General features: G+C 45.0%; 1 protein-coding gene across 1 annotated transcript; it reads left to right on the top strand.

The window, feature by feature from the left end:
• Positions 1-311: 311 nt before the first annotated feature.
• Positions 312-22,285, top strand: plcb2 (phospholipase C, beta 2; the record flags this gene model as incomplete). Its single annotated transcript, XM_080012041.1, has 33 exons — positions 312-395; positions 641-718; positions 1,835-1,903; positions 2,680-2,820; positions 3,251-3,330; positions 3,449-3,502; positions 3,613-3,688; positions 3,808-3,908; positions 4,544-4,704; positions 4,797-4,943; positions 5,219-5,376; positions 6,573-6,655; positions 6,779-6,863; positions 8,707-8,923; positions 9,059-9,141; positions 9,354-9,450; positions 9,536-9,620; positions 9,784-9,908; positions 10,160-10,311; positions 11,348-11,512; positions 12,207-12,306; positions 14,084-14,188; positions 14,438-14,499; positions 14,672-14,765; positions 14,937-15,293; positions 15,372-15,470; positions 15,860-16,043; positions 16,899-17,040; positions 18,307-18,371; positions 18,895-18,954; positions 19,104-19,155; positions 20,658-20,741; positions 22,115-22,285. The coding sequence occupies 33 exons, from the start codon at positions 312-314 to the stop codon at positions 22,283-22,285; spliced, it is 3,816 nt and encodes a 1,271-aa protein (XP_079868167.1).
• Between the last annotated feature and the right edge of the window lie 3,900 nt (positions 22,286-26,185).

Below are 26,185 nucleotides of genomic sequence, written 5' to 3'. Positions count from 1 at the left end.
GAGGAGAGAAAAAAGCAACAGCACCGGATATTCGTTGTCCTCTTTAGCTTCACACCCTCCGCTCCTCGTCAAGTATAGCAGTGCACTCACCTCTCGTCTGGGTTTTGTGATCTATTGTCAACTTCATTTGCAATGCATATCTGCCGAGAGTAGCAATCCAAATAGTACCATGGTGCGGTAAATCCTTCTGGACAGAGAGGCGTGAGCTAGTCGCTGCTGTGGACTTTGGTTGTAATAAAGACAGAAAACAATTATTAGAAATTGTATTTTACTGTAAAAGAGAGGAAAGCAAAGGGTGGGAGGGTAAAGAGATGAACAAGAAAAGGTACACTCTGGAGCCTCCAGACGTCAAAGACTACCTGGTCAAAGGGGAGAGGTTCACAAAGTGGTCCGAGGTAAGCAGGCATTAGTTCCTCCACGGAAATTGACCCAGGTTTATACTATGAGTATCCGGGTATTCTCAACAAAAGTCCTAAAAACAATATCATCACCTTAAATACAACGATGTAAATTTGCATGCATGCATTTTAACAACTGCAATACACAGCACCTTTAAACAGGCACGATACCAATGTTGATGCTGAAATGTTGCAGGAAAAAAATATTAATGTGATAAGCTAGGATTTTTTTTGGAAACTAGGATTCAACAAAGACCAGTCCCATCACCATGAAGATGGACCCCAAGGGCTATTACCTGTACTGGACCAACCAAAGCAAGGTGAAGTAAATAAATACCACCACCACCATACACAAGCCTTTATTATTATTATATAATGCACATATTATGCTCCCTTGTGTCCATTTTAGATAGATTGATGGGTGGATGGATAGATAGATAGATAGATATATACTTTATTCTAGTAATAATAACAAACAATAGAATAAAAGTTTAAAAGTGTCAATATCTGGGGAAAAAGTGAAATATACAATAAATCTCAAATTAAAGTACACAATAAAGTATGTTTCAGATAATGGAAAATAAAACAAAATTTATTTACATTTTTAAGAAATAAAACCTGAAAACACCATGAAACTCAATAAAATATAAAATATTAAATATGGCAGGATAATGGAAAATGAGCCAGACATTTTTTAATGAGACGGTATAAACTGAGGAGTTTAACTAGTTAAACGGTATACTGACAATAAACCTAAAAAACAAAAATCTGCAGTAAACAGCTAGCAATTTCCCACCCACATTTCACACTTCTGGTGGTTCTACATGTGTTGTATTTATTTTGAAGTTTTGATGTAATTTTTTTTTAAATCCAGTTACCCAACATCCAGTGTGTGTTGCTGTTTGAATGCATTAGTAACTTGATGCTAAAGTGTGGGGAGCTGGCTGCACTGCGCCTCCCAGTCTGTGCAGGTTATTGATCCATGCAGCCTGAATTCTCCCTGTGATAGAGACTCAAGCCAGGAGGGCTCTCTCTCTCTCTCTCTCTCTCCCGCTCGCTCCCTCCCTCTCTCACTTTCTTTATCTTTCCCTCACCCCCACTTTTCATAATTTCTGCACAACCAAAATCCACAGAAGCTTAAAACATATGTGTTTTGGTCTCATTGCAGCTGCATAGTCCTTTTTAGCAATTAGGGCAACACGGCCGTAAAGGTTTTATGCTTGGTGTGCTGTTTTGTGCCATATCATGTTTTTTTGTGTCATATTTTTCTCCCAACTGTTGTGCTCCAACATATGTTCTCAAAGCAACAAAGGAAGATTTACTATATCGCTTTTTGACCCTTTCGGAGCCCAGCTTCTGCTCCTAATCCATATTTGGACTTGTGCCTGGACAAACCATCCGGCACTGGAAAACATTTATATGTTTCTTGTTTCCAGGAGACAACATTCCTGGATATGGTCACAATCAGAGACACCAGGACAGGGAAATACGCAAAACTTCCCAAAGTGAGTGTCGTTATTCCATACAATACTGAGACGGATCATCCAAACCATTGTCTCCCTGTTTTTCAAAGGCTGTGTATGCACTGATCTGTAGCTCACGTCTTGATGGGCAGAGTGTATTTGCAATGCAAAAATTACAATTGTACCAGATTTACTACACAACACATCTTAATACACACCTGTGTACACACACACACACACACACACACACACACACACACACACACATACACACCCACACACACACACACAAAATAACAATGTGTCAAATAACTGACTCATTATCTGATTTCTCTGTAAGAGAGCTGTGTCTGTGTGTGTGTGTGTGCGTGCGTGTGCGTGTGCGTGTGCGTGTGTGTGTGTGTGTGTGTGTGTGATATTTTACTTTTCTTTAAGCAGCTATAGCAATTAGTACCTACTTCTATTTGACAGCTTGAGTGCTTCTGTCTACCCACAGTCAGATCTGGAATCTGTACCAGACCAAACATTCACTCTGGACGAAGAACTGGCTCACGTGTTCTGTTGAGAAGGGAAATATGTGTGTGTCTGTGTGGTGTTTGTGTGCGCGCCATTGTGTCAGTGTATCCTTATTTTTTACATTTTTTTTTTTTTTTGCTTGATCTGGTCGGCCAAATTTGCCTGCGCGGAGTGGGCCCTCGCTCCCAGGAGTCACGCGCGCCATTTCACCTGAGGCACCACCCGATTCATAATTGTTACGTTTTGGACCAAAGTAGCGGGAGTTTTACTGAGATAGTGAATATTTACCCTGACATTCCCAGCACCCCAAGGTCCGCAATGTGTTCAACCTGGATTTCCCGGACAGCAACCACCTGGCAAAGACGCTGACTGTCGTCTCAGGTCCGGACATGGTGAATCTGACCTACCACAACTTCTTTGCCTCCAAGGAGAAGGTGACGCAGGTGAAAAGCTTCTATAGATACGTCACTCTCTATCTGTTGTTGACAATTCGAGTTCCATTTCCTTTATTTTCCCCTCCTCTCAATCCCCGCTTCCCTTTGACGGCTCTAACATGGCTGTGGGCCACTGCATTATACAATAAGCCTCTGCTTCCTCTAACAAGGCGTCTTCTGTTGCTTTGGACTTTATTGGACTTTATGACTCTAATATCCGGATTTAATCAGCTGTAATGAAATCACAAATGTGCTTTGTCCAAAGTAAACAAGCACAACTCTGTTCCCGGTGTGCCGTTTACATCAATGCCCTCTAGTGGCAGAAACAAAGAGGGGGGGGGGGCTCCGTAACACTCCAGGAGTCATAATGCTTTGTGTACATTTCAGTTTTTTAGACTCTCAAAACCCTCTATGTTTTATTTGATTCATTGCATCCAAGAACTGGGCGGAGGACGTCCTCGCCATCGCTTATAACTCCGCCAGGAACGACGCCTGCAGACAAGTCTTCCTGGAGAAAATGTGAGTGAACAGATTCAGCTCTTGAGCACCATTTGGATCCGCCCCAAAAAATAAACACGAGGATAAAAAACATTCCCTTCTATTTTGCGTGTGTTTGCGTGTGCGTGTTCAATTTTAGATACGTGCGCATCTCTCTTCAGACCAACAAGGATGGCAAGATCCCGGTGAAAAAGTAGGTTAAGGACTTTGGATCTTGCCGCACGGCACAGGGAAGAGAATCGTTTTGTTTTTTTTAGATGTGCGACTCTTGCTCTCAACGTTTGACTTTGTTGCCTCTCTCAGTATTTACAAGATGTTTCCAGCCGATAAGAAGAGGGTCGAGAGCGCCCTGGCCTCGGCCCACCTCCCCAAAGGAAAGGTGAGGCCCGTTGGCCGTCCTGAGCGCTTCAGGACAACTTGAGGACTGCGGTCCGTGTGTGTTTTTTCTTTTTTGTTTTGACCACAGTAAACTGCCTCCTAATGTCTTGTTAATGTCAGTACGACACCGTGAAGCCCGACGTCTTCACGGAGAACGCCTTCAAGGTCTTCCTCACGAGCCTCTGCCCGCGGCCGGAGATCAGCGAGATCTTCACCTCCTAGTGAGTCCTGCTCGGTCCACCCGTCTCCTCTGCGGGGTTCCGGTGTGGCCGAAAATCTCCTTCAGCCACCTTAGCGTCCCACAATGCACCAAATGCAATCAGCTTATATTGCCTAATATTCATTTGATAATTTATTCATGTAATCTGGTCTGGCTTGTTGATTTACATACCAGGATCTGGCAATAATTAGATTTTCAAATGGTATTTGAGGATCATATCATTCTCAGACTCCGTACAAGTCAAGTTCCGCCCAGTTATCAGACACATTCGTCGTTTGGAATCGATCATGGGAACTGCACTGGAGAGCCCCCAGACAAATTTCCAATGTAATAAAACCTGAGACAAGATACTATGGACAGAGAACAGAGACAGAAACCTCCTTTGCAAAGTTCATTATTTCCATCTTGAGCCGGATCAGTCCTGGCCTAGGGCACATGTAGATCACACACTTAAAAGAACAGGCCGGCATGGTGGCTTGAAAGAGTAATACAACCCTAAATCACATAGTTTAACGACACAACAAAATCAAATTAGTAATGGTCTTTGTTTTTTTTAAACGTTTTTCACATTTGTGTGTGACGCAGATACAAGTGTCTTTAATCAAAGTGATTCCTGGGGCCCGCCGTGTCTTCCAGCACCACTAAACCCTACATGACCAAGGACATCTTCACCAAGTTCCTCAACGAGAAGCAGAGGGACTCGCGGCTCAACGAGGAGCTGTTCCCGCGCCTCAGGCCCGAGCAGATCAAGTCTCTGATCGACAAGTACGAACCCTCCACCACCATCTCCAACAAAGGTGAGATGTCTTGGAGCATGCGCACGCGCGCGTGCAGCAACAGCACATCTCGGCAGCTCATTGGTCGGTCACCACTATTCTGTTTCCTACAGGTCAGCTTTCTCCGGAGGGCCTCCTGTTCTACCTGATGGGGCCCGAGACGTCGGTGGTGATCCAGGACCGGCTGGCGAAGAGCCAGGACATGACCCAACCCTTACCGCACTACTTCATCAAGTCCTCCCACAACACCTACCTGACGGGTTCGGAGAATTAGGAGACGCAGCGAAACGACCATAAAAACGACATTACCTTGTGATATACGGCCTTTCGCGATCGCAAACGCAGCTTTATTGTTACCACCTTCCTTTTCATTTTGGAAATGATTATCGCTATCATTATCACAGAGTTCTCAAACATGATCCGCATGAGATAACGATGAGTGGACGATTTGGGGTAATAAAAATGTCCCGAATGCCGACGCTAAGGAGCTATTACATTGTTTCATATCGTTTTAACTTCTGCCACCCCCCTGTAGCCGGTCAGTTCTCCGGAGCGTCGTCTCCAGAGATGTACCGCCAGTGTCTGCTGTCTGGCTGCCGCTGTCTGGAGCTGGACTGCTGGAAAGGCAAACCCCAAGACGAGGAGCCCATCATCACCCATGGCTTCACCATGACGACCGAGATCCTTTTCAAGGTGCTATCGTGCCGTTAGGGGGCCACGGTCGAGGTGGAGATTTACCTCACCTCCTCGCGTAATAACGCTGTACCCAACGTACCAAAACAGTATCGCACGATAACGTTTTAGTTCACAATCTGGGAGTTTATATACACGCTTATCACCGCACGTTTACATAGAGGTTTACCTGTGCTGGCCGAGGAACAGTGCCAAATGTCAACAAAAGGAACAGTTGTGTACAGACAATCTTCTCAAGTCCAAACAATATCCTGAATGTTTTGCTTTGATAATCTGGGACGCATCAGAGCCAAAGCTGAGTCAATAAGGAACTGCTGTGTGTTTGGCTTCATCGGGACAGTGTATGTGTGTGTGCATGTGTGCGTCTGTGTGTTCACGTGTGTGTGAGCATTGCATGTGCGTGTGCGCGCGCGTTTGTGTGTGTGTGTGTGTGTGCGCGCGCGCCCGTGTGTGTGTGCACATGGCTGCTGTTGTCCATGGCGACGGGCTGGCTGTTGTGATGTGTACAGTAATGGGGTAGAGTCGTCGTTAGCTTCGTGAGCATTATCTTATGATTTCAGAGTCATCAATGTGTATATTCAGTTACAAAGGTTACAGGGATATTAGCGCTGCTTTCCTACGCACACACAATGCACACACATGCACGCTGGCACGCACGCGCGCGCGCACACACACACACACGCACACACACACGCTCGCCGTGCGCCTTCCCGATCCTCTCCTACTCACACTTCCATATAAGGGCGTCCAGAGCGCCTCACTGTCTGGCACGGAGACAAAAGACCCCTGTCCAGTTTATCGTCAGTGTGAAGTCGTCTAAATGTGAAGGGTTTAATGCCGAGGCCAGCTCCTCGTCTCGAAGGGGGCAGCGCTGTGCTGTTCCCCAAGCTGCCGCTCTCTCTCTCCCTCTCTCTCTCTCTCTCTCTCTCTCTCTCTCTCTCTCTCTCTCTCGCTCTCTGGATGTTTGAAAATTCTAATCATAATTGGCATAACCTGTCCGTCCGTGCGGCTGTGTGTTCTAACCCCTGCCCTTGTTGTCCCAAATATTTGCACCTTACGTAATCTCCTCTCCCCTCGGTCACATGCCATCTCGGAAAAAGGCGCTCCTTTGTCTCGACTACCCGAATGAATAAAGGTGAAGTGAAATGACACTAATGCACGGAAAACTCTGCGCCGTATGTCCCTCTGTGCGACAGGACGTGATCGAGGCCATCGCGGAGAGCGCCTTCAAGACCTCGCAGTATCCCGTCATCCTCTCCTTCGAGAACCACGTCGACTCGTACGACGGCGACGTTCTTCCTCCTCTTCCTTTGTCTCGCCTTGTTTTGGTGCTCAGCGTCTCGGTGTGGAACCCTGACGATAGATTCTCACATTGACGGGAGATATTTGTGCTTGGTCCCAGGGTGAAGCAGCAGGAGAAGATGGCCAACTATTGCAAAACCATATTTGGTGATGCCCTCCTGACGGAGCCGCTGGAGAAGTATCCTGTGAGTCGAAAAAAGAAAAAAAAAAAAAAAAACACACACACAAAAATAAAAATAAAAGTCAGCAGGGGTGTTGTGTAAGGTTTTTATACAAGTAAAATAATCAGTATCATTGTCACCCTGATCTACAATTGAGAACCAGTATCGTGATGCCTTCCTCGGCAATACTGTAGCCTGCGAGGAGAAAAGCATGCTCTGTGCTCGGCAGGATCCGAAGGAGCGTGTGGCTGTTATCCCCTAGCGCACAGCTCCTGTCATCGCTCTGGCGCTCGCAAAACGTTCACCTGCTCGCTCGCCAGTGGTTTTTCTTTTTGGCAGTAAGTGGGCGGACCGGGTCGCCATTGCATCCCTAAATATACTGTAATTGGTCGGTCCTCGTCTTTTATGATTGCCGTAGTCACTGAACAGGGATATCAAAGCGAGCGAGCCAGGGCAAGCCAGGAGAAGTTAATGTGCCAGGTACAAAGTACAGATACATCATACACATACATATATACTTTAGACTACTGTTTGTACATTTACACACTCACATCCTCAAAGTCATAGGGAGAAGGTTGCAATGTGTTGTTATTGTATGTTTTTTTATGATTAGTTGAAGACTGCACGACAAAATGGAAAAATCTTAGGGACACTTAGAGAAGGGAGAGAAAGAAAGCGAGAGAGAGAAACTGGAGTGGTGGGTAATGTTGCATATATTAATATATTATATGTTATATTATATGTTATAAATCACCGTGTCACTTAAAACTAAACATATTTGCAAACAAAAACATCAAAAGAAATGAATGCAGCTCTGTGCAGATGAAGCGACGAGTTGAACAGGAACGCCCACAGACCAGGGCCACTCACTGTTCTCCTTCTTTGTGTGTGCGCGCGTGTGTTCGTGTGTGTGTGTGTGTGTGTGTGTGTGTGTGTGTGTGTGTGTGTGTGTGTGTGTGTGTGTGTGTGTGTGTGTGTGTCTGTGTGTGTGTGTCCTCTCCCATTCCAATCATTTGATATTATTCCACAATGTCTGCTCAGGCTGAGAAATGTTTTTACATTTATTCATTTTTCAAAAAGAAAGATTTCAGTCAATTATTTTTCATTTCATATGCAAAGAATGAACGGGACACGCTTTTTGGCTGTTGCAAGTTTTCATGTATTCCTTCAACTGATTGTCTGTCACAGTGGTTCTCAACGTGAGGTCCAAGGTCCGATCCTCCTATTAATAGTTCAACTACACCATAATGTCATTTACAAGTGCACCGTTAAATAATCTACAATAATGAAAATAATTTGTTTCACAGCTATTTCCCTAACTAGACTATAGATAGGTATGGATGTTTGGATTAAATCATATCTAACAACAAACTTCTCAGATTGGGCTCCCAGAGACAACATTTCATCAAATGGGTTTCCGGGGCCGAATGTGTATCTAATTGATGGCCCTGATATGAAAAAGGTTGAGAATCGCTGGTCAGACTAAAAGCATTTCCCATCCCCGACCGAGTGTCTCCGATGTTGACAAGGCATGTGCTACTGCAAATGTAGTGTCAAAGAAGAATGGCTGCATTCCAGAAAGCCTCAGACCCAGGGGACATTTGGTTTGTTTTATAGGATGTTTTTTTGCATGCTTTTTGCATGTTTCCCATTCTTCTAGCACTTATCACATTCTTCTAGCACTTATCACATTCTTCTAGCACTTATCACATTATTTTAGCACCCTCAGAACCCTTCAGACACACCGCACAACTGGCAGGGCACTGTGAAAAATCTCAATCAAGTGATATTGGACCATTAGCAATCCTCCACTTTTCCCACCACTGGATAGTGAAATCCCTCTCCCCTGTTGGTCTGGAACCCCCAGCTGAAGCCAGGGCAGCAGATCCCCAGCCCATCTGAGCTCATGGGCAAGATCCTGATCAAGAACAAGAAGGGCAGCCACGGCAAGCCGTACCTGGCCAAGAAGACCCTGGTGCAGAGTGACGAACAGAACGTCACTTCTGCTGTCCCCACCCGGGACGCCGACGCTGTGGCCCGGAACCCCGTCTCAGCACCAGCCACTACCCAGGAGGCCCAAGGCGGTAAGATGAAGAAATCCAAATGTGGTCCGAGCAGGTGGTACACGGCGGTACAGTCAGTCATTAAAGGCAATATTGAATAAGCGCTGTGACCATGTGCGGTATTTTCCACAAGAGGTTGTTTGTGAGTTCAAACAGAGGGGGACGCAGCTGTGGAGGAGAATGAGGAACAGGAAGATACAGAGGAGCAGGACGAGGAGAAGATGAAGACTTCCGATGAGGTGATAGAACACTAAAACGACAAGATGAGCAATAGTCGTAATAATAACAGTTAGGTTAGGGGGTCATAGACCTATCAATTGATTAGCAGTGATCAGATGAACAAGGTAACCAGTGATGTAATGCCAGAATTGGAGGGGGGGATACTGATGTCATTAGTTTGCATTGTAAATATATTTCAATCTCAGCTGATGTCCCGTCAACCCCCCAACAGGGCACAGCTGGACAGGAAGTAACATCTTATGAGGCCATGTCTGCCCTGGTCAACTACATCCAGCCCAACAAATTCATCTCCTTTGACAACGCCACCAGTACGTCTCCATCCATCACCTATCTATCTATGAAAAGAGGTGTGGTCTTTTTGCATTGATGCATTCGCCCCTTCTTCCGTAACAGAGAAGAACAGGAGTTACGTCATCTCATCTTTCGTTGAGACCAAAGGAGAAGCGATGATCTCCAAGACTGCCGTGGAGTTTGTGGAGTATCCTCCGAAATCCGATAGTTTTACAGGCTACAATCATTAGGACCTTGGGGCAGGGGTGGGAGGACCATGGGTTTGTTGGTTTCTTCTTTCTGGTTAGGAATTCATACAAACGTACAGCTTATATGCACAAACCCATACTTCCTGAACCAGGTCCTTGCAGATACAACAAGAGGCAGATGAGCAGGATCTACCCTAAAGGAACCAGGATGGACTCGTGCAACTACAGCCCTCAGCCTTTCTGGAATGCAGGCTGCCAGATGGTGGCGCTCAACTACCAGACTATGGGTACCACTAGAGACATACACACATTTGTCATTAATATGTAGGGCTCAATGACTTTGTGGGACTTGTTATTTTGCAGATGTTGACGTATTAGCTCATATCAACATACTGTATATACTTTTTGCCGTCATTTGCATTTAATGGGACCCTCAAATCCGAGGTCCCTTTATTGGCCACAGCGTGTCAGTGCTGCGCCTTGTTGCCATCCACGTTGATTCTGCAGTGCATGAATAAGCCTGAATGTCTGTTTCCAGACTTCCCCATGCAGCTGAACATGGCCCTGTTTGAGTTCAACGGGAGGACGGGATACCTCCTCAAGCACGACGTCCTGAGACGCAGCGACAAGAAGTTTGATCCTTTCTGCGACAGGATCGACACCATCGTGTCCAACACACTGACCATAAAGGCAGGCTCACTGTGCACACGACCTGTCTGACTTTTTGATAGCAAGAGCTGTATTACAGAAGAGTATTAGGGCAATATGACAAAAAGTATTGCCATGTGAATGAAGGGTAAAAAATCAGATTTTTATCTCAAAATTCAGGACGTGCTTCTACACATAAAGAACCATGCTGTCAAAGTTACAAAAAGTAGATAATAAGTATGGTAAGTCTATAAGTCAAGTCACGTTTATTTGTAGAGCACGTTGAAAAACAACAAGGGTTGACCAAAGTGCTGTGCAAAGAATAAAATAAACTTTAGATTCAACATAAAGTAAGCACCAAATAAACAATAAATAAACAACGACGGTGACTAATGGTAGGGTCTCACCACTGGTGATGAGACTCTGAGCAGGTTTCCACTTTATGCAAATGAGCAGTGCCGGCCGCCAGGCGACAGCCGATAGGAGGGAAGATATGCTCTCAATGGTTCTGAGCCCAGACCACTGCGTATTGTTCATGATTAGGCTATTTAAATTAATAATTATAATTCATTAACTTTCAAAATATTTTTTTCACATGGGAATATTTTTTTCATATGACCCTAATCCCGTACATGTTGTTGATGAACACGCAATATGGCATTTTCCCAATCTGTGATGTAATAAAGAGGTGTGCGTGTGTGTGTGTGTGTGTGTGTGCGTGTGTGCGTGTGCGCGTGTGTGTGTGTGTGTTTCACTTTGCATGGACTAATAATGAATGCATATGTTCTCCTCGTTTCAATGTGTGTTTTTGTCTGTGGCCGCATACGTATTAGCTGGCCAGCTCAGGGTTTCTATCTATATCCTGCTAATTTGCTTCAGGGATACACCGTCCATAACAATACAAGCCGCCTGCTGGGCTCATCCGTTGTTTCCTGGTATTCATTAGACTATACTTCAGTGAAAAGCCAATATCTATTTATATTCTGAGCAGCGTGTCAACACTTCCACAGGAGTCCATGTGTCTATATATCTTGTCCTCAAATATGTAGGTCACTGACAGCCTTGCTTCTCCGTTCAGATTTATTCAGGGCAATTTTTGACAGACAAGAACGTGAAGACGGGCATCGAGGTGGAGGTGATTGGGTTGCCAGGAGACCCCAAGAAGAAGTACCGCACCAAATGGTCCCCTACCCCAAATGCCATCAATCCAGTGTGGAACGAGGAGCCCTTTGTTTTTGAGAAGGTCTGTGTGTGTGTGTGTGTCTGTCTGTGTGTGTATGTGTGTGTGTGTGTGTGTGTGTGTGTGTGTGTGTGTGCGTGTGTGTGTGTGTGTGTGTGTGTGTGTGTGTGTGTGTGTGTGTGTGTATGTGTGTGGCTGTTTGTTTGTGTGTGTGTGTGTGTGTGTGTGTGTGTGTGTGTTTATACCCAATGAACATGTTGAGGGAAGAAACAGCATCCACACATTTAGGATCAATGTCTAAACAGAAAGGGACAATTCTTTATTTCTTACTTTTATTCACACAATATTACACAATGACAATATACTCTACATGACATGTTGTCTCACTGTGCTTGAAAAAATGTTGAATCTGTTAAAAATTTTGAAATTGCCTCTCTGAAAACGGGAAGCTCACAATATTGTCAGACTGGTCTTACATGTTATGTTATATAAGAAAATGGTCATAAACCATGCATTTTATCAGGTTTTTCAGAGTTTTATTGACTTTTTTACAGGAAGTTGTGCTGGTTCCTGCTGGTAATCCGCCGCAGCCCATGACGCTGTGGATACACTGTAGCAATTGAAAAACGCAGTTTTAAACAACATTTTATTTAATGCTATTGAAAACATGTGCCTCATTGGTCTGCATTTGAGCATGCATAATTGAAAAAGCTGCCATTGTTGGGCCTGATGCAGTGACTGCTACTAATATGGACAGATCCTGTTACCTGAAATGGCCTCCCTCAGGCTTGTGGTCCATGAGGAAAACGGTAAATTCCTGGGACACAGGATCCTCCCTGTTGACGCCATCCAGTCAGGTGAGAGAGGACACAAATCATTTTGAAATCCAACAGAAACACATTTTAATCCCACCCACCATAGAAGCTTATCAGTGACCTAGGACGTTTGTTTAAGTGCCTTGAAGCCGGAAGCTGAGTCGGGCAACATGCGGCTCGTCTGCAAAGGTCACCACTTATACGCCTTTTTTAACAAGTTAATATAGGTCTCTGAGGTCCCCAAAACATGCCTTTGAAGTTTTTCTTTTGCTGAAAATACCACTTAGATTATGCATTCTAGCTATTCTAGCATGCCTGTATACCCCTCTGTTTCAGTCCTTCTCTTGACAAGCCGTTTCTGTGTCTGTAGCTTTAAATGCAAATTAACTGCTGCTCCCCACGCCCCACATGTTGGACGGGGGCGGAGGTGAAATGGCCTCCCTGATTCACGGCGTGTCAGTAAACATCTTGTGAATCTCTACAAAATCAGCAGCTAGAAACGCTCTGGGGACATACACTCCTGTTACTTAAAGTGGAGTTATTATGCTCCTTTTTTCACAAGTTAATATAGGTCTCTGAGGTCCCCAAGACATGTTTTTGAAGTTCTTTGCTGAAAATAACTTTATGCATTAGAGCCATTCTAACAAGCCTCTAAATCCATCGTGTTCCTGACTCCTGTTTAAATGGGAGGAGCCACCCTGCTGAGGCCCCGAGTTCTGTGAGCCACTGGGGGTTGCGCACAAGTTCCTAGTTCTGTGAGCCAATGGCGTTTGAGCATTGGCTTCTGGGCTTGGTTCGATTACAAAATCAATCCGAACAAATTTGAGAGCGAGAAATTAGCAATCCAGTGGCTGAGTCTTCACTCATGTTAGATCCACAAGGCCTCATTTAAAAGTTTGTTCCAACTTTCGTTGCCGCTCTCCGAGCGTGTGGGAGACACGGACATGTGAGAGACTCATGAGTCAGTTCGCTAGTGGCGGGTGAAAGAAACAAACCAGGTTTCTTCAAACTGGGGTTCCCGAAAGATCGCTCCGAGCTCCGCAGCGGCTTTATATAGTGTTAGGGGGAGGGGCCATGCCAGGTATGACCGCTCCACGTCATCGAGTCATGATTTAGACCCGCCCCAAAAATCCGGACCGCAAAAAAGGTAAGGACCAGTTTAACGGTCGAACTCAACAATTCAGCACTGCATCGTTCACAGTCTTTTCACATGTTTCCAGCAATTACTTTCTCACATCTATAACGTGTTTCAAAACAAATCACTGAATTCACCTCACAGGGACTTTAAGAGTGTTGATAAGATGGAGTTCATCTCACAGACACTCAACTAACAAACGAATACCGTAAAAGTTATTGTGGATCCTGCAGCGAGTGACGCCAGTAACTTTCAAGAAAATGACATTTCATATACTACCTCAGCGATGAGCATCAGCTAGTGCTAAACGGCGAAAGAAACACACAGCCCAATTATTTTTATAGCTAATACTGACATTTTCCTCGTCTGCAGTTCTGTCACGGTTTGGGACGCTGCCATCAAAAATAAACTTTAGCTCCTCTGTCCTCAGAGGCTTGTGGGCCGATGTAAAGAGTGCTGATCTGTGCAGCCAACAACGGAGCAGTTCCCGGATGGTGGGGGCGTTATTATTCTGATGAGCCCCCACTTGACGTAGGAGGCATGTGAATGAATCGCATGTTTTCTGACAAAGGCAGCCCCCCCAAAAAAAAACAACAAAAAAAAAAAACGAGCACCGAAAAGCTGATTTTTTTTTCACAAGTGGTGACCTTTAATTCACGACAGGTTTGTTTTTTTAACCCGCAGGCTTCCAGCACATCTGCCTGCGCAGCGAGAGCAACATGCCGCTCACGCTGCCGTCCCTCTTTGTGTATGTCGAGGTCAAGGATTACATCCCAGCTGCCTTTGCCGGTGCGGAGTCCTCGTTGCTGGAGTGAGATGCGGGGATAGGCGGCAAATTAAATTCAAATGAATGTTAATATCAGATTAGCTAGCTCACCTGTGTGCGGCGGGAGAGATGATTGTTGGTGGATATTTATACAGCACAGATAGGGTGTAGCATAAGCGTACACATAAACACACAACCGCTCTTGTAATTTGAGTCAGTATTAATTGCCTTATTATTGATGTATTATACTTTTGTTTTTGCTTCTACCCCAGATTTCACAGATGCCTTATTCAACCCCACAAAGGGCTCAGAGAAGACCACAAAGACACAGGAGGTAAAAAACACAAACTGTGCAAGCAACGTCCACGTATCCAGTGGCAACTGGAAAGTGATAGGTCCACTTTGTCCTCCAGTCTCCCATAAAACCGTAACAGCTCTAATGGGCTTCCTGGAAGATGATTATATTTGTAAGAATGTGTGTACGTCCTCTCTCTGTCCCCACACAGTCCTCCGCCGACTACATCTCCCCCTACGAGATCCCTCTCGCGGTCCAGCCCTGTAAAAAAACGGAGCCGCCGGAGAGCACGGCTCCAGTGACAGGTACTGGGATCTGCAGAGGGGACGTGGTTTCGAGAAGAAACACTGTGACAATCGTGTTTTTTAAGTCATTTTATTCACGTTTCTTTCCAATGTAAATCTGGTGGGAAAAATACTGTAAACACTTGGCAATGGTTGTAAATTTATATGCCGGCGTTTTGGCGACGCCCACAGAAGAGAAAGCCGACACAAACAGCAATGCTGAGAAGTCTCTACATCCTCCAAACGAGACCCAACCCGAACCCAAGACCACGGGGGACCCTGTTGACCCCCCGCCAGAACCCGAGTCTCCACCGGAGACTACCGACGATTCCCTGGATGCTGCTGAACCCCTCGTAGACCCGCCCCAAACCCCCGAGGACACCGAGGTCCAGGAGGGACCTGCGCCAGAGAGAGTCACACCGGAGCTCCTTCCAGAAACCAGTCCCGCTCCAGATGCCGAAGAGGCTGCCCCCGATCCTGAACCAGCACCAATACCAGGCGGGGGACCTAACGACTCCAGCACAGAACCTGAGCCCGCTTCCAAGAACGGTCCCGGCATGGACACTTCCTCCTCCTCCTCCTCCACCTCCTCCTCCACCACCACCACCACCACCGCCGCCCCTGCAGAGGAAGTAGCGATGGAGCCCGGCACGGCGGTGGCGGTCCCTGTCCCGGACGCTGAGAAGGCTGGTGTGACTGACTCATCTCCGCACACCTCCGACGGAGGTAAAGCTCGAAAACAAAAAAAGGAGAGTGAATGTGCAGAAAAAGCTTGCCCCGTGTCATAGCAGTGTCTGCTTGGAAATCCTTGAGCAAACCTTAGGAGGTTTTCACAACAGAAACAACCTTATCTATTTATTCTTTTTTTAAATCAGAATTAGGAGGCTGCACAGCGCCACTGAAGGTAGAGCTATAGCCTTGAAGCAGAGAGAGAGAGAGAGAAAGAGAGAGAGAGAGACTTGGAATATCGTCTCGGGGCCCGTTTGCCTGGAATGTTCCTTTGTTTGCATTTATAATAATTTCCACAATTGAAAAAAAGATCCTCGCTGGACTGCCTAAGCGCATGTGTGTATAGTCTCTTCCTTTTTTTTGTCTCCTGCCACCTCCAACGAAAGAACCCTCCACGGTGACCTGCGAGGATCTAACGCAGCACAAGAGCTACCTGAAGCTCACCAAGCGCCAGGAGAAAGAGATGAGAGACCTGGGGAAGAAGTTTCAGAAGAAAGAGGAAGACCTCGTTCAGAAATACTCCGGGACCTTCAGGGCCTTGAAAAAGAAGACCTCGATGAAGACAAAAGAGTAGGCTTTTCTTTTTCCCTGATTGATATGAGGTTAATACAATGCGCCTTGCATCGACACTCTTTTAAACAGTATGCGTAAATTTAGCTATGACACATTATGTACTCAGGTACCGTTTTTAGGCTTTCTATTAAGTGGTGGTGGCCGGCATGGTTTAATGTTTAGCCACTAACACAGTTGTTGTTGTTTTGGTAAGGCTCAGTAATGAGAGCTTATTCAGGGCCGTAGAGAATGTGCCTCCGTTAATGTGTTTTTCAAGGTAAAGCAGAATGAAATCAGAGGATGAAAATAACAATTAAATAAAAAGGATTTAAATCGGTGCTGCCATTTCTATTCCCAGCCCTCAATGGAACTCGGTATTATGAAATTATAAGTGAAAAATGCTTGTTACTTGGAAACTTTGACTCAACTGGTTTAGATAAGAAGTGTCTTTTAGAGTTCAGATTTCACTTTTTTCCGATTTTCATTTTTGGTTCCGGTCTTGTTTTTCACACGTTATTACTCATTGAGGCAGTGTGTGTGTGTGTGTGTGTGTGTGTGTGTGTGTGTTTGTGTGTGTGTGTGTGTGTGTGTGTGTGTGTGTGTGTGTATGTGTGTGTGTGTGTGTGTGTGTGTGTGTGTGTGTGTGTGTGTGTGTGTGTGTGTGTGTGTGTGTGTGTGTGTGTGTTTGTGTTCTCTCAATATATATATAGAACGGTGACAGGTGACATCTTCTGATAAAGTACCTTTTCCACAGAGCCGCCAAAAACTTGCGCTCCCCCATCCTTTCAGTCCATATGCCCAGTTATGTCACACAATGTTATGTAACGCTGCATTTCTCACTCGCCACCGTGTCCACGCTGACGTGTCCGGCAGGGGAGCAGGCAACACTCCCGATTTCAAGCCCAACGCGGAGCGGGTGCAGGAACACAAGGGCAAGCTCCAGGCGGAGCTGCAAGCGCTGCGGACCGAACGGTACCACCAAATGAAGAAGAGGAGAGAACAGCACGCCACAGAGGTACATTCCTCTCCAGCGTCCTTATCACTCCATTCTGAAGGCCCGTGCAAAAAACATCCCCCAAAATGACCCTACGTCCTATGCACACGCCGGCTGGAAATATTATGGAATGTTAATATTAATTGACTGAGATTTGTTTCATTCACAACAAACCATGATTATTCACTCACTGAGCACTTTATTATGAACACGATACTGATGCTGGGTAGGGCCGGCCTCTGCAGCTTTCTGTCCTTGGCTGACAGCAGTGGAAGCCGATGTTGTCTCCTGCTGTTGTAGCCCGCCCGCCTCAAGGTTCCACGTGTTGTGCATTCTGAGATGTTTTTTTCTGCTCAGCGCATTTGTACAGAGGGTTTATCTGAGTGACCGTAGCCTTGCTGTCGACTCCAACCAGTCTGGCCGCTCTCCGTTGACCGCTCTCATCGAGGAGGCGTCTCCGTCCGCAGAACTGCCGCTCACCGAAGCCGCTGACCTGTATCAGCGCGATTTTATGCATTGCACTTCTACCGCAGGATTCGCTGATAAGAGGATCGCATGAATAAGTCGGTGTACAGCTGTTCCGTATAAAGTGCTCAGTGAGTGTATTTAGAATAGAAGTGTTGAAACATTATAGATCACACATCAGACTTTGGATGGGAAGTGTAGGGCCAGATCCGGGTGGCCTACTGGGTTCTGTTCTTGGTCCTCTCATAATCTCCATTTGTTTGCTGCCATATACTTTTTGATATTGGGCTTTGAATAAACACAACATAATGTGACGTTACGTAATGTTACTCTTCATTTACCATTAAACACTCCTCCTCGAACCCACAATTACAGCCCAGCCCTCTGCCTCCTTTTTCTGCTTCCACGACGAGCGGCCCTTTGTTAGGCATGATTTGACATCTCCCCTGGAGCTCCCTACCTCACGTCACCCCACCTCAGCCTCAGCCTCAGCCTGTGGGCGTGCAGCCAGAGGCCCTATCGATTGCCCATCAGCCCCGTGGCTCTGGGGTGCGTAACGTAGCGTAAGCACTGCACCCGCATGAGACTGAGGGGTCGATCCAGTAATTTTTCATGGGTCGCCACCTCCTCCGGACCGGGGGCACAGGCCGTGTCGCGGGGAGGGCGTCCGACCGTGGTGACTTTTCAGCGGACTGAATTCAGTAATTTTCGCTTTGATTAAGTGAATGATCTGTAATTCCCAAACAGGACAGGGATGGTATCTAGTGGGGTTTGTTGTGACATTTAGACATTTAACAGTTCTTCCCTTTCCTTTTGTAACAGCGCCTGGCCAAGCTGCTGGAAGCGGCCACTCTGAAACACACCGTTGAACTTAAGACCCTGGAGAGGTAAGACCACACCTACAAACACCTGAAGTCACTGACGTCTGACTTCTCTCCTTCTTTGCGTTTGCTTTTGCTGTGTTTTGCGCACCTATCGGTATCTGTGTTGTAGGGGTATCTCTGTTTACGTATACGTGTGCATACATGCATGTCTGATTTTATTTCAAAAGTGTGTATCTGAGTATATGTGTGCCTACGTGTGTCGGTTGCCCACGTATATGTGTGTGTCTGTGTGTGTGTGTGTGTGTGTGTGTGTGTGTGTGTGTGTGTGTGTGTGTGTGTGTTATCCACTGTTCCCAGCGAGCAGATGGTTGTCTGTTAGCCAGCAGCATGAGCCAACAGGTGTTCAAACAGCAGTAGGGAGGAGGAGGACGGCCACAGTCAGCTGCCTGTCAGCACAGACCATTTAACACAGCGTTTAACCTCTCCCCCTGCATCGTAATCAAGTGGAAGCTGCCTTGATGCGTCTTTTATGAAGAAAATGCCATAATTTCAACCAAAAATGACCAAACTTTTTTCTTTTTCCCAGCGAAACCAAAGAGGACAAGAGGAGGAGGCGCTCGAGTCGCATGTCTTCGGACAAAGCCGAGTGAGTGGACGTCGCCCTGCGATGAGTTTGAAAGGCGCGGCGAGGAAAATCTGTGCAGGGCGCCTCAGCGTCGTGCATGAAACCTTGTCCGCCGTGATGAATGGTGTCTTGTTGTGAGGTATAATTTAGATTTATAATCGTGTTCTCAGGCTGAAAAGGGCATCAAGCTGCGAGATACTGGATGAATCAGCCCAGCCAGAGGTAAGTATAGAACAATCACCGCTGTCTGCGCTCGTATGGATCCCACAGCCACAGCTGGGTGGCTGTTATATGGAAATGGGCAGAAATAGCATTCCACTCCATTTTTGTGCCGTAAATATGCTCGTGTACAGGTCTTCATTTAATTTTACATGTCAGATGTGCAGAAGAAAGTATAACAAAACCAGTAGAGAATCAATGGAAAACACTGCTGAGTTGCTATCAGACTCAACAACCTCCTTGATTTTGACTTGTTTATTTATTTATTTTTTTACATGATTTTATTATTGTATATCATAGGCATGCATTCGTGCTCACGTAAGTAAATGATAATGTGCAGCCAGCTGGTCATTATTCCTCTAAGAAAAATAGTACACCACAACATGGCGATGATCTGTTAAATGAGAGACGTGAATTGGAGAAGTGGCTGCCCATGGCAACCGCAATTATTAAAGGGCAGTGGTCATTATTCAGAAATAATTGACTGCTGATTGGCACTATCGACCAATCAGAATGGAGCATTCCACAGAGCAATACAATTCAAGACAATACCCATCAAAACAAAAACAAATACAAGTAAGAAAAATAACAACCTCCTTGTTGAATGGGAGTAAGAGGGTTGTCAATCAGAGCTCCAAATCTGCTTTCACACACACGCACGCCCACACGCACACACATCCACGCATGCACGCGCCCACACACACACACACACACACACACACACACACCCACACACACACAGAAGTAAGAACACTCTGATATACCGAGTGAAGTGCAATGTTTTGATGGTGAGGGAGGCTGGATCCCTGCTCCAAAGCTGTTTACTGGTCGTAGAGACTCACCCGGCACCGCTGCTGTGATGACTCATCCAGGTTCTGAGGTGAGGGGTGGAGCTATTGTCCTCAACTACTTCAGCTTCACTCAGCCCAGATCACACACACACACACACACACACACACACGCACGCACGCATGCACACACGCACACACGCACACACACACACACACACACACACACACACACACACACACACTGTGAAATGAATCATCCATTTCTTTACACAATCTGAGAAATTGTTAAATGAGCGTGTGCTCTGAGCGCTGCGTGTGATTGAATTGGACGAGTGCAACCCGTTGAGATCCAGAGGCATCGATCCGGTCTCTCAGGTTTCATCCCACGGGTCCGTTCGCCCGTAGGCCACCTGCCCCCCTCCCCTCCTCTCTCTCTATCTCTAACACACACTCTAAGAATGAGATCCCAGCAGGGTGGGTTGTTTATAGACATTCACACAGTCTTGTGTCCTCAAACAGAAAAGCCTGCATACACACACACCAACATACAGTACACACATGTACACACACACACACACACACACACACACACACACACACACACACACACATCTAAACCAGCTACACTAACTTGCTTTCTTTTTTTTTCAATATACCTTTATGTACTGTATTTATTTATATGCAGTGATTTCTTTTGATTGATGATTGTTACAGCTTCAGGATTACAACCCGCAGCAGGAGGTTCTTATGAGGAAACAAGCAGCGACGCTGGAGGACATTAAAGCTCTCGCCAATCAAGTGTGTATCAGAGGCGTACTCTCACTTCCTCTTCCTCTCTCTCACATCCCCCCCCCCCCCTCAATCTCTCACACAAACAGTATTCAGAATGATAAAAAAATCTCCATTAATACTTTATTTATAGCTTATCCTAGGGCATATTTACCCCCAAGGGAACAGTACTCTGGTAAAAGTAGTAGTAGTAGTAGTTAGTGGATATTTCCATTTTTTTAGGTTTATTGCAAACTGCCAACTTTCTCAAGATGTTCAATTTTTCATCATTATTATATTTTTTTTTGCAAATTTTCTCTTGCCAATTGTTTTGAGCCAATTTCTCATTCTTTCTCTTGCCTATCCCATGAGGGAAATTGTGGTATTACAGCTCATAAACTGTAATATTGGGATTGAAGAATATTCAAGATCTATATATCTGTCCATCTGTCTGTATGTCTGCCTTTCTGTCTGTATGTTTGTCTGTTCGCTGTCTATCTATCTACAGTGTCTGTCTGTCTGTCTGTTTGCCTGTCTGTCCTTCCGTCTGTCTATCTATCTCCATGATCTATCTATCTACTGTATCTATAGCATCTGTCTGTCTGTCTGTCTTTCTATCTCCATTATCTATCTATCTACAGTGTATGTCTGTCTGTCTGTCTGTCTGTCTGCCTGCCTGTCTGTCTGTCTGTCGATCTATTCAAGTGAAAGTATTCCGGCACTTTTTATGAAATGTTGTTTAACACCGTGATCTTACATTTCAGTGGGAAAACACATTACCTTCTTCATGCATTATCTTCTTGAACGAAATCCCTTAAAATGCAGTATAGTAAATAACAATGACCTCAGAACTGAACTCCAGTGCAGCCATGGAGTAAAATCCATTTCTTACCTTTAGGTAAAAGTTACTTTCCGCCCCCTGTCCGTCGTGTTGCATCTGTCCGGTGACGCCGAGTGGCACGTTCACATGAAGGCATTCGACAAACAGTCCTAGTTCCCACTGCTCTAAATGATGTCAGTTCTGTCCATTTTGGTGGACAAAGACTTTGTTTCTGCTCCTAAACGATTCATATCCTGGCTGTGAATGAGGTGTGAGTTGCTCACTGAATTCTTAAGCGTCTGACGTTTGAATACCAGACGTACTATTGTGATTTGTTATTATTATTGTTCTACTGCGTGCTGATTCACCTCTAGAATCACATCTAGAAGAACTTCACCGTGTCCCAGGCCTGAGAAAACCCTGATCAGGAGTTTCTCCATTAACTTCTCAGGGTTGCAGCAACGAATAAGTCCAACTGATAATATTAAAAGAAAAAACAAAGTCTATTTCATTTTTTTCAAGGTTTTTCCTCCTTTTTTTTTTTTTTTTTTTTTTTGTTTTGACAAAGACTGTGTTTTTGCAGCTCGGCAGAGAGGCCCTGATGGAGCGGGAGCACAAACTGCGGTCGCTGTCGGCGGAGGTGGAGGATACCGTCAACAGCTGCGTGGGAGCCCTCTTCCCCGACCTGGTCGACCAGACGCAGGGCAGGAAGGCAGAGGGAGGCTGTTTCTACGGCGACGTCTTCCTGGGATAGACGGATCATGTTTGTCCTTATTATTTCATTGTTTTATTGTAATATCAGGTTTGCAAATTATTCACGTTATTTATTACTTATTTCAATTTAGAGGGTGAGACCTTATGGTTTGGTGTGTGTTCTTTTGAGTTTTAAGGGCAGAATAATATTTTTGTACCAGGAACCAAAACTTAATTAATAAGTAAAACTACCTTGAAATGGAATGTTCTCTCTCTCTCTCTCTCTCTCCCTCTCTCTCTCTCTCTCTCTCTCCCCCCTCTCTCTCTCAGGCCATTTGTTCCGTATTGCCAGTCTCCCGAATAACTGAATCCAATTAAGAAAGAGAAAATGATAAAATTACGAAATAGAAAAAGAAAATGCGCTGGGCCAAATAAACAGATTCTGATTGTGACTGTGATTCTGAGAAGCGGTAACAAAAAAAACCAAAAAACAGTATCAAATTACATTGCAAAGGGACTAAATCAAGACGAACAATGACACAAGCCATCGTATTTCAATAGGTCTTAATTGAACCAGCGAGGTTCAGTTATTTCAGGTAGAGTTTTCATTAACACCAAGCTGTGAAGTGGAAGTGTCTCTTATAATTGTAATGAAAGATGTGTCATATTTGACAGCTCTGTGGAATATTCGATTCTGATTGGTCTATCCCGGCGGGCGGTGGTCAGTTATTTGCTGATAATGATCACTGTCTGTTTATAATGACCTTTGTCAGGTGCAACCGCTTCGCCCTTACATCGCGAACACTAGCTAGTGGCGACATCTTATGGCGCTACATAGAAACTGCAATGGAAAACAGGAAGAGATAAATGCAGATACGTCCAATTTCACATTAATACCAATAAATAGGTTCGTCATACGTCGGGCAAAGCTTTTTTTTGTTGGGTGAATAGTTTTCGCTTGTCAGTGTGTTGTGTGCAATTTTTCTTAGTGGAATCTCTTAAACGAGACATGTTAATTATTAAATAACTTCATATCTATGTTTTGTGTCAGTGTGTTTATATCGTAAGTGTAAGTGGAATCAGTGTTATTGTATCTTGAATATCAGTTATTTTAATGTATATGGAACATAAATTCATTTCTATTAAACTCTCGACGCCTCCGTGTGTGAACCGACACGTGCTGTCACACGTGCAACAGTGCAACAGAGTTTTTTTGTACACGCATACACATATTTAACGCCTGTACAGTATTTATCAGTCAAGTGAGGCGGTGAGTCAGCCGTACGTCCATTACTGAACACACAGAGAGAATGTTAACGAAAGAAGAACCAGGAGAGAGACTCAGCCATGGCTTATTTTTATTTTTTTACAAATTCGTCCGTTTCGGCCCTCATTCTGTACTTGTTGTTTATGGATGTCACGTTAATTGAAAGGACTATGGAACGTGTGAAGACTTCCTATGACTGTCAATGGTTGAGTCTCCATTTTCTCTCTCTCTCTCTCTCTCTCTCCCTCTCTCCTTCTCTCGCTCTCTCTCTTTCTCTCATTCACACACAGGCTGGCTCTTTTCCCATCGCCGGGGCTCTTTGTCAGGAGGTGCAATTTTGCAAACAATGGCGTGATTGATTGATAATGCGACATAATTACAATGTATTTTTCTTCCCCCGACTTTCGCAGATTCAAGATGTGTCGAGAAAAAAAAAAAAAAAAACATTTAAAAAAAGGATTGGGACACTCATCTAAAAACATTAGAAAAAGAGAGAGTGGAGCGAGAAAATGGGAAACCAGACGATCTCTATGTCGGCAGTGGAGACATTCCCATGACTGTTTATTTCCATGTATGGAGATTAAATACAACATTTCACCGTGCTGTGATTGACATTTGGGTGAAAGGGGAGAATCTGGACATCCATTAGAGAGAAAACCAATTTATTGAACTCATGGTATTGACTGTGATTCCAATGTTACAAGCAAAAAAAAATAAAAGAAAATTAAAAATTAATAAAGGACAGAGAGAGAGAGAGAGAGAGACAGTTTGTGCCCGAGATTCCTGTCACCTCGCGCCCTGAAGTGTGAGCTCGGCGCGCGAAACCACTCAGCTCAGCCCTGACTCAGAATCTCACACGAGGAGCTTGGGCTCCGGCGGCACTGTGGCTCTCCGGCTCCAGCTGGCGAGGGCCGCGTCCCGGCCTCCTGTCGGCCCAGGAAGCTCTCGAAAAGGAGAAAAAAAATAATAATTTTAACGTCGACCTCTGTCTCTCTCGCCCTCCTTGAAGACCTGTTCACCTCAGACTCCCATTTGCTTTACGCTCCTGCTTCCGCTCCCTTGAGACGCTTTGTGAAACGGGCACCTCGGCGCTCAAAATGTCAGCATGTCCTCTACGGTGTCTCTTTTTTATTTTAAGTCCTGTGATGATCTCGAAAGAAATCACTTCGGAAAAACTTGGAAAAGGACAACCGGACTAGGGCATCTGGAGGATAGGCTGTTTTCGTACGTTATGGGTCCAATTGTGACAGACCAATGGTCGGTACAAGCAGGACTTCTCTAAAGGTTTTGAAGGCCTATTTATAAGTTATAATCAAAGTGGACTTATTATGGTCCTTTTTTCACAAATGAATATAGGTCCCCAAAACGTGATTCACAAGTTTTTTTGCTGAAAATACCACTCAGATTATGCATTAGAGCCATTCTAACAAGCCTCTAAATCCATTGTGTTCCTGATGCTCTGTTTAATTGGGAGGAGCCACCCTGCTGAGGCCCCAAGTTCTGTGAGCAAATGGGGTTTCAGCTTCACTTCTGGGTTTCATTCTATTTACTCCGTAACTTTCACCCATTTCACTTTATCAGTCCACCAAAATCTGAAATAAGCAATCCAGTTCCTCAATCTTCATTCATATTAGATCTACAATGCCTCATTTAAAAGTTGGTTCCAACTTTCATTGTGGGAGACATGGACACCGCACAGTCCGCAGAGACTCTTGGACGTGGGAATTTATTTTGTTTAATGGAAACGTCAGAAAACCAAATGAAAAAAACACATTGTTTTTATTGCTTTTGTTTGGAGAAACACGCAGGTGATCGGATGGAGCAGATGATCATAAATCTGTGATGACGTGACGTCAGCTCGTGTAGAAAGTGTATGTGTAGAAAAAAAACGTTGAAAACCGAGCATTCAGAGGGTTTTGTCCACAGTTATTACTTTGTCATTAGTTGACCTCATTATTTGACACTTTGGCCAAGTTTTTTGTTGTACAGAGCCGCCACCAATCCCTCTCTTTGGAGGGGACTATTTTACCATATTTGGGTCTATAAACAATTAATCACTCCAAGAGGGAGATAATCACCAGGGGTGAGACAAATAAACGTAGAACCAAACAACAGCATGTACATGGATAAAACATAGTCATAGAAACCAACAACATGTACACAGAAAAACATAATTGGTTCTGGTGTATAAGGTCGGTATTATATCGTAGCGCCTCCAAGCAGCGGAAAAGACCCTGAAGCCCCCCCTGAGTCCCGCAGCCGTACAGACACCCCAGGGCTGCGGGAAAGCCCCGAGCACCACGCCCTGCAGCCCTGAGCAGGCACAAGATGCGGCCGCAGGCGCGGAACCCGGGCCTCGGGCCCCAGGCATGGACCACAGGCCAGGAGCCAGGTCCCGCACCGCCACCTGTGCCACGCACAAGGGCGAGGCGTTATCATTATTAATGTAATGATAAGTAATTTCTACCAACCCATCACTGTATACTTACGAAACATATTGAATAGTTTATATATATATGAAATATATGTGTTTATGAAAAGCTGTTGGCCACTGTAGCCAGGTAATTCATTTTTGATTGATTGATTGATTGATTGATTGATTGATTGATTGATTGATTGATTGAGTGATTGATTGTTTGGTTGGTTGGTTGATTTATTGATTGATTGATTGGTTGATTTTTGATTGATTGATGG

The sequence above is a fragment of the Zeus faber genome, assembly GCF_960531495.2.
Source record: "Zeus faber genome assembly, chromosome: 13".
In the NCBI taxonomy this organism is placed as follows: domain Eukaryota; kingdom Metazoa; phylum Chordata; class Actinopteri; order Zeiformes; family Zeidae; genus Zeus; species Zeus faber.
This window is presented reverse-complemented; position numbering and strand designations above follow the sequence as displayed.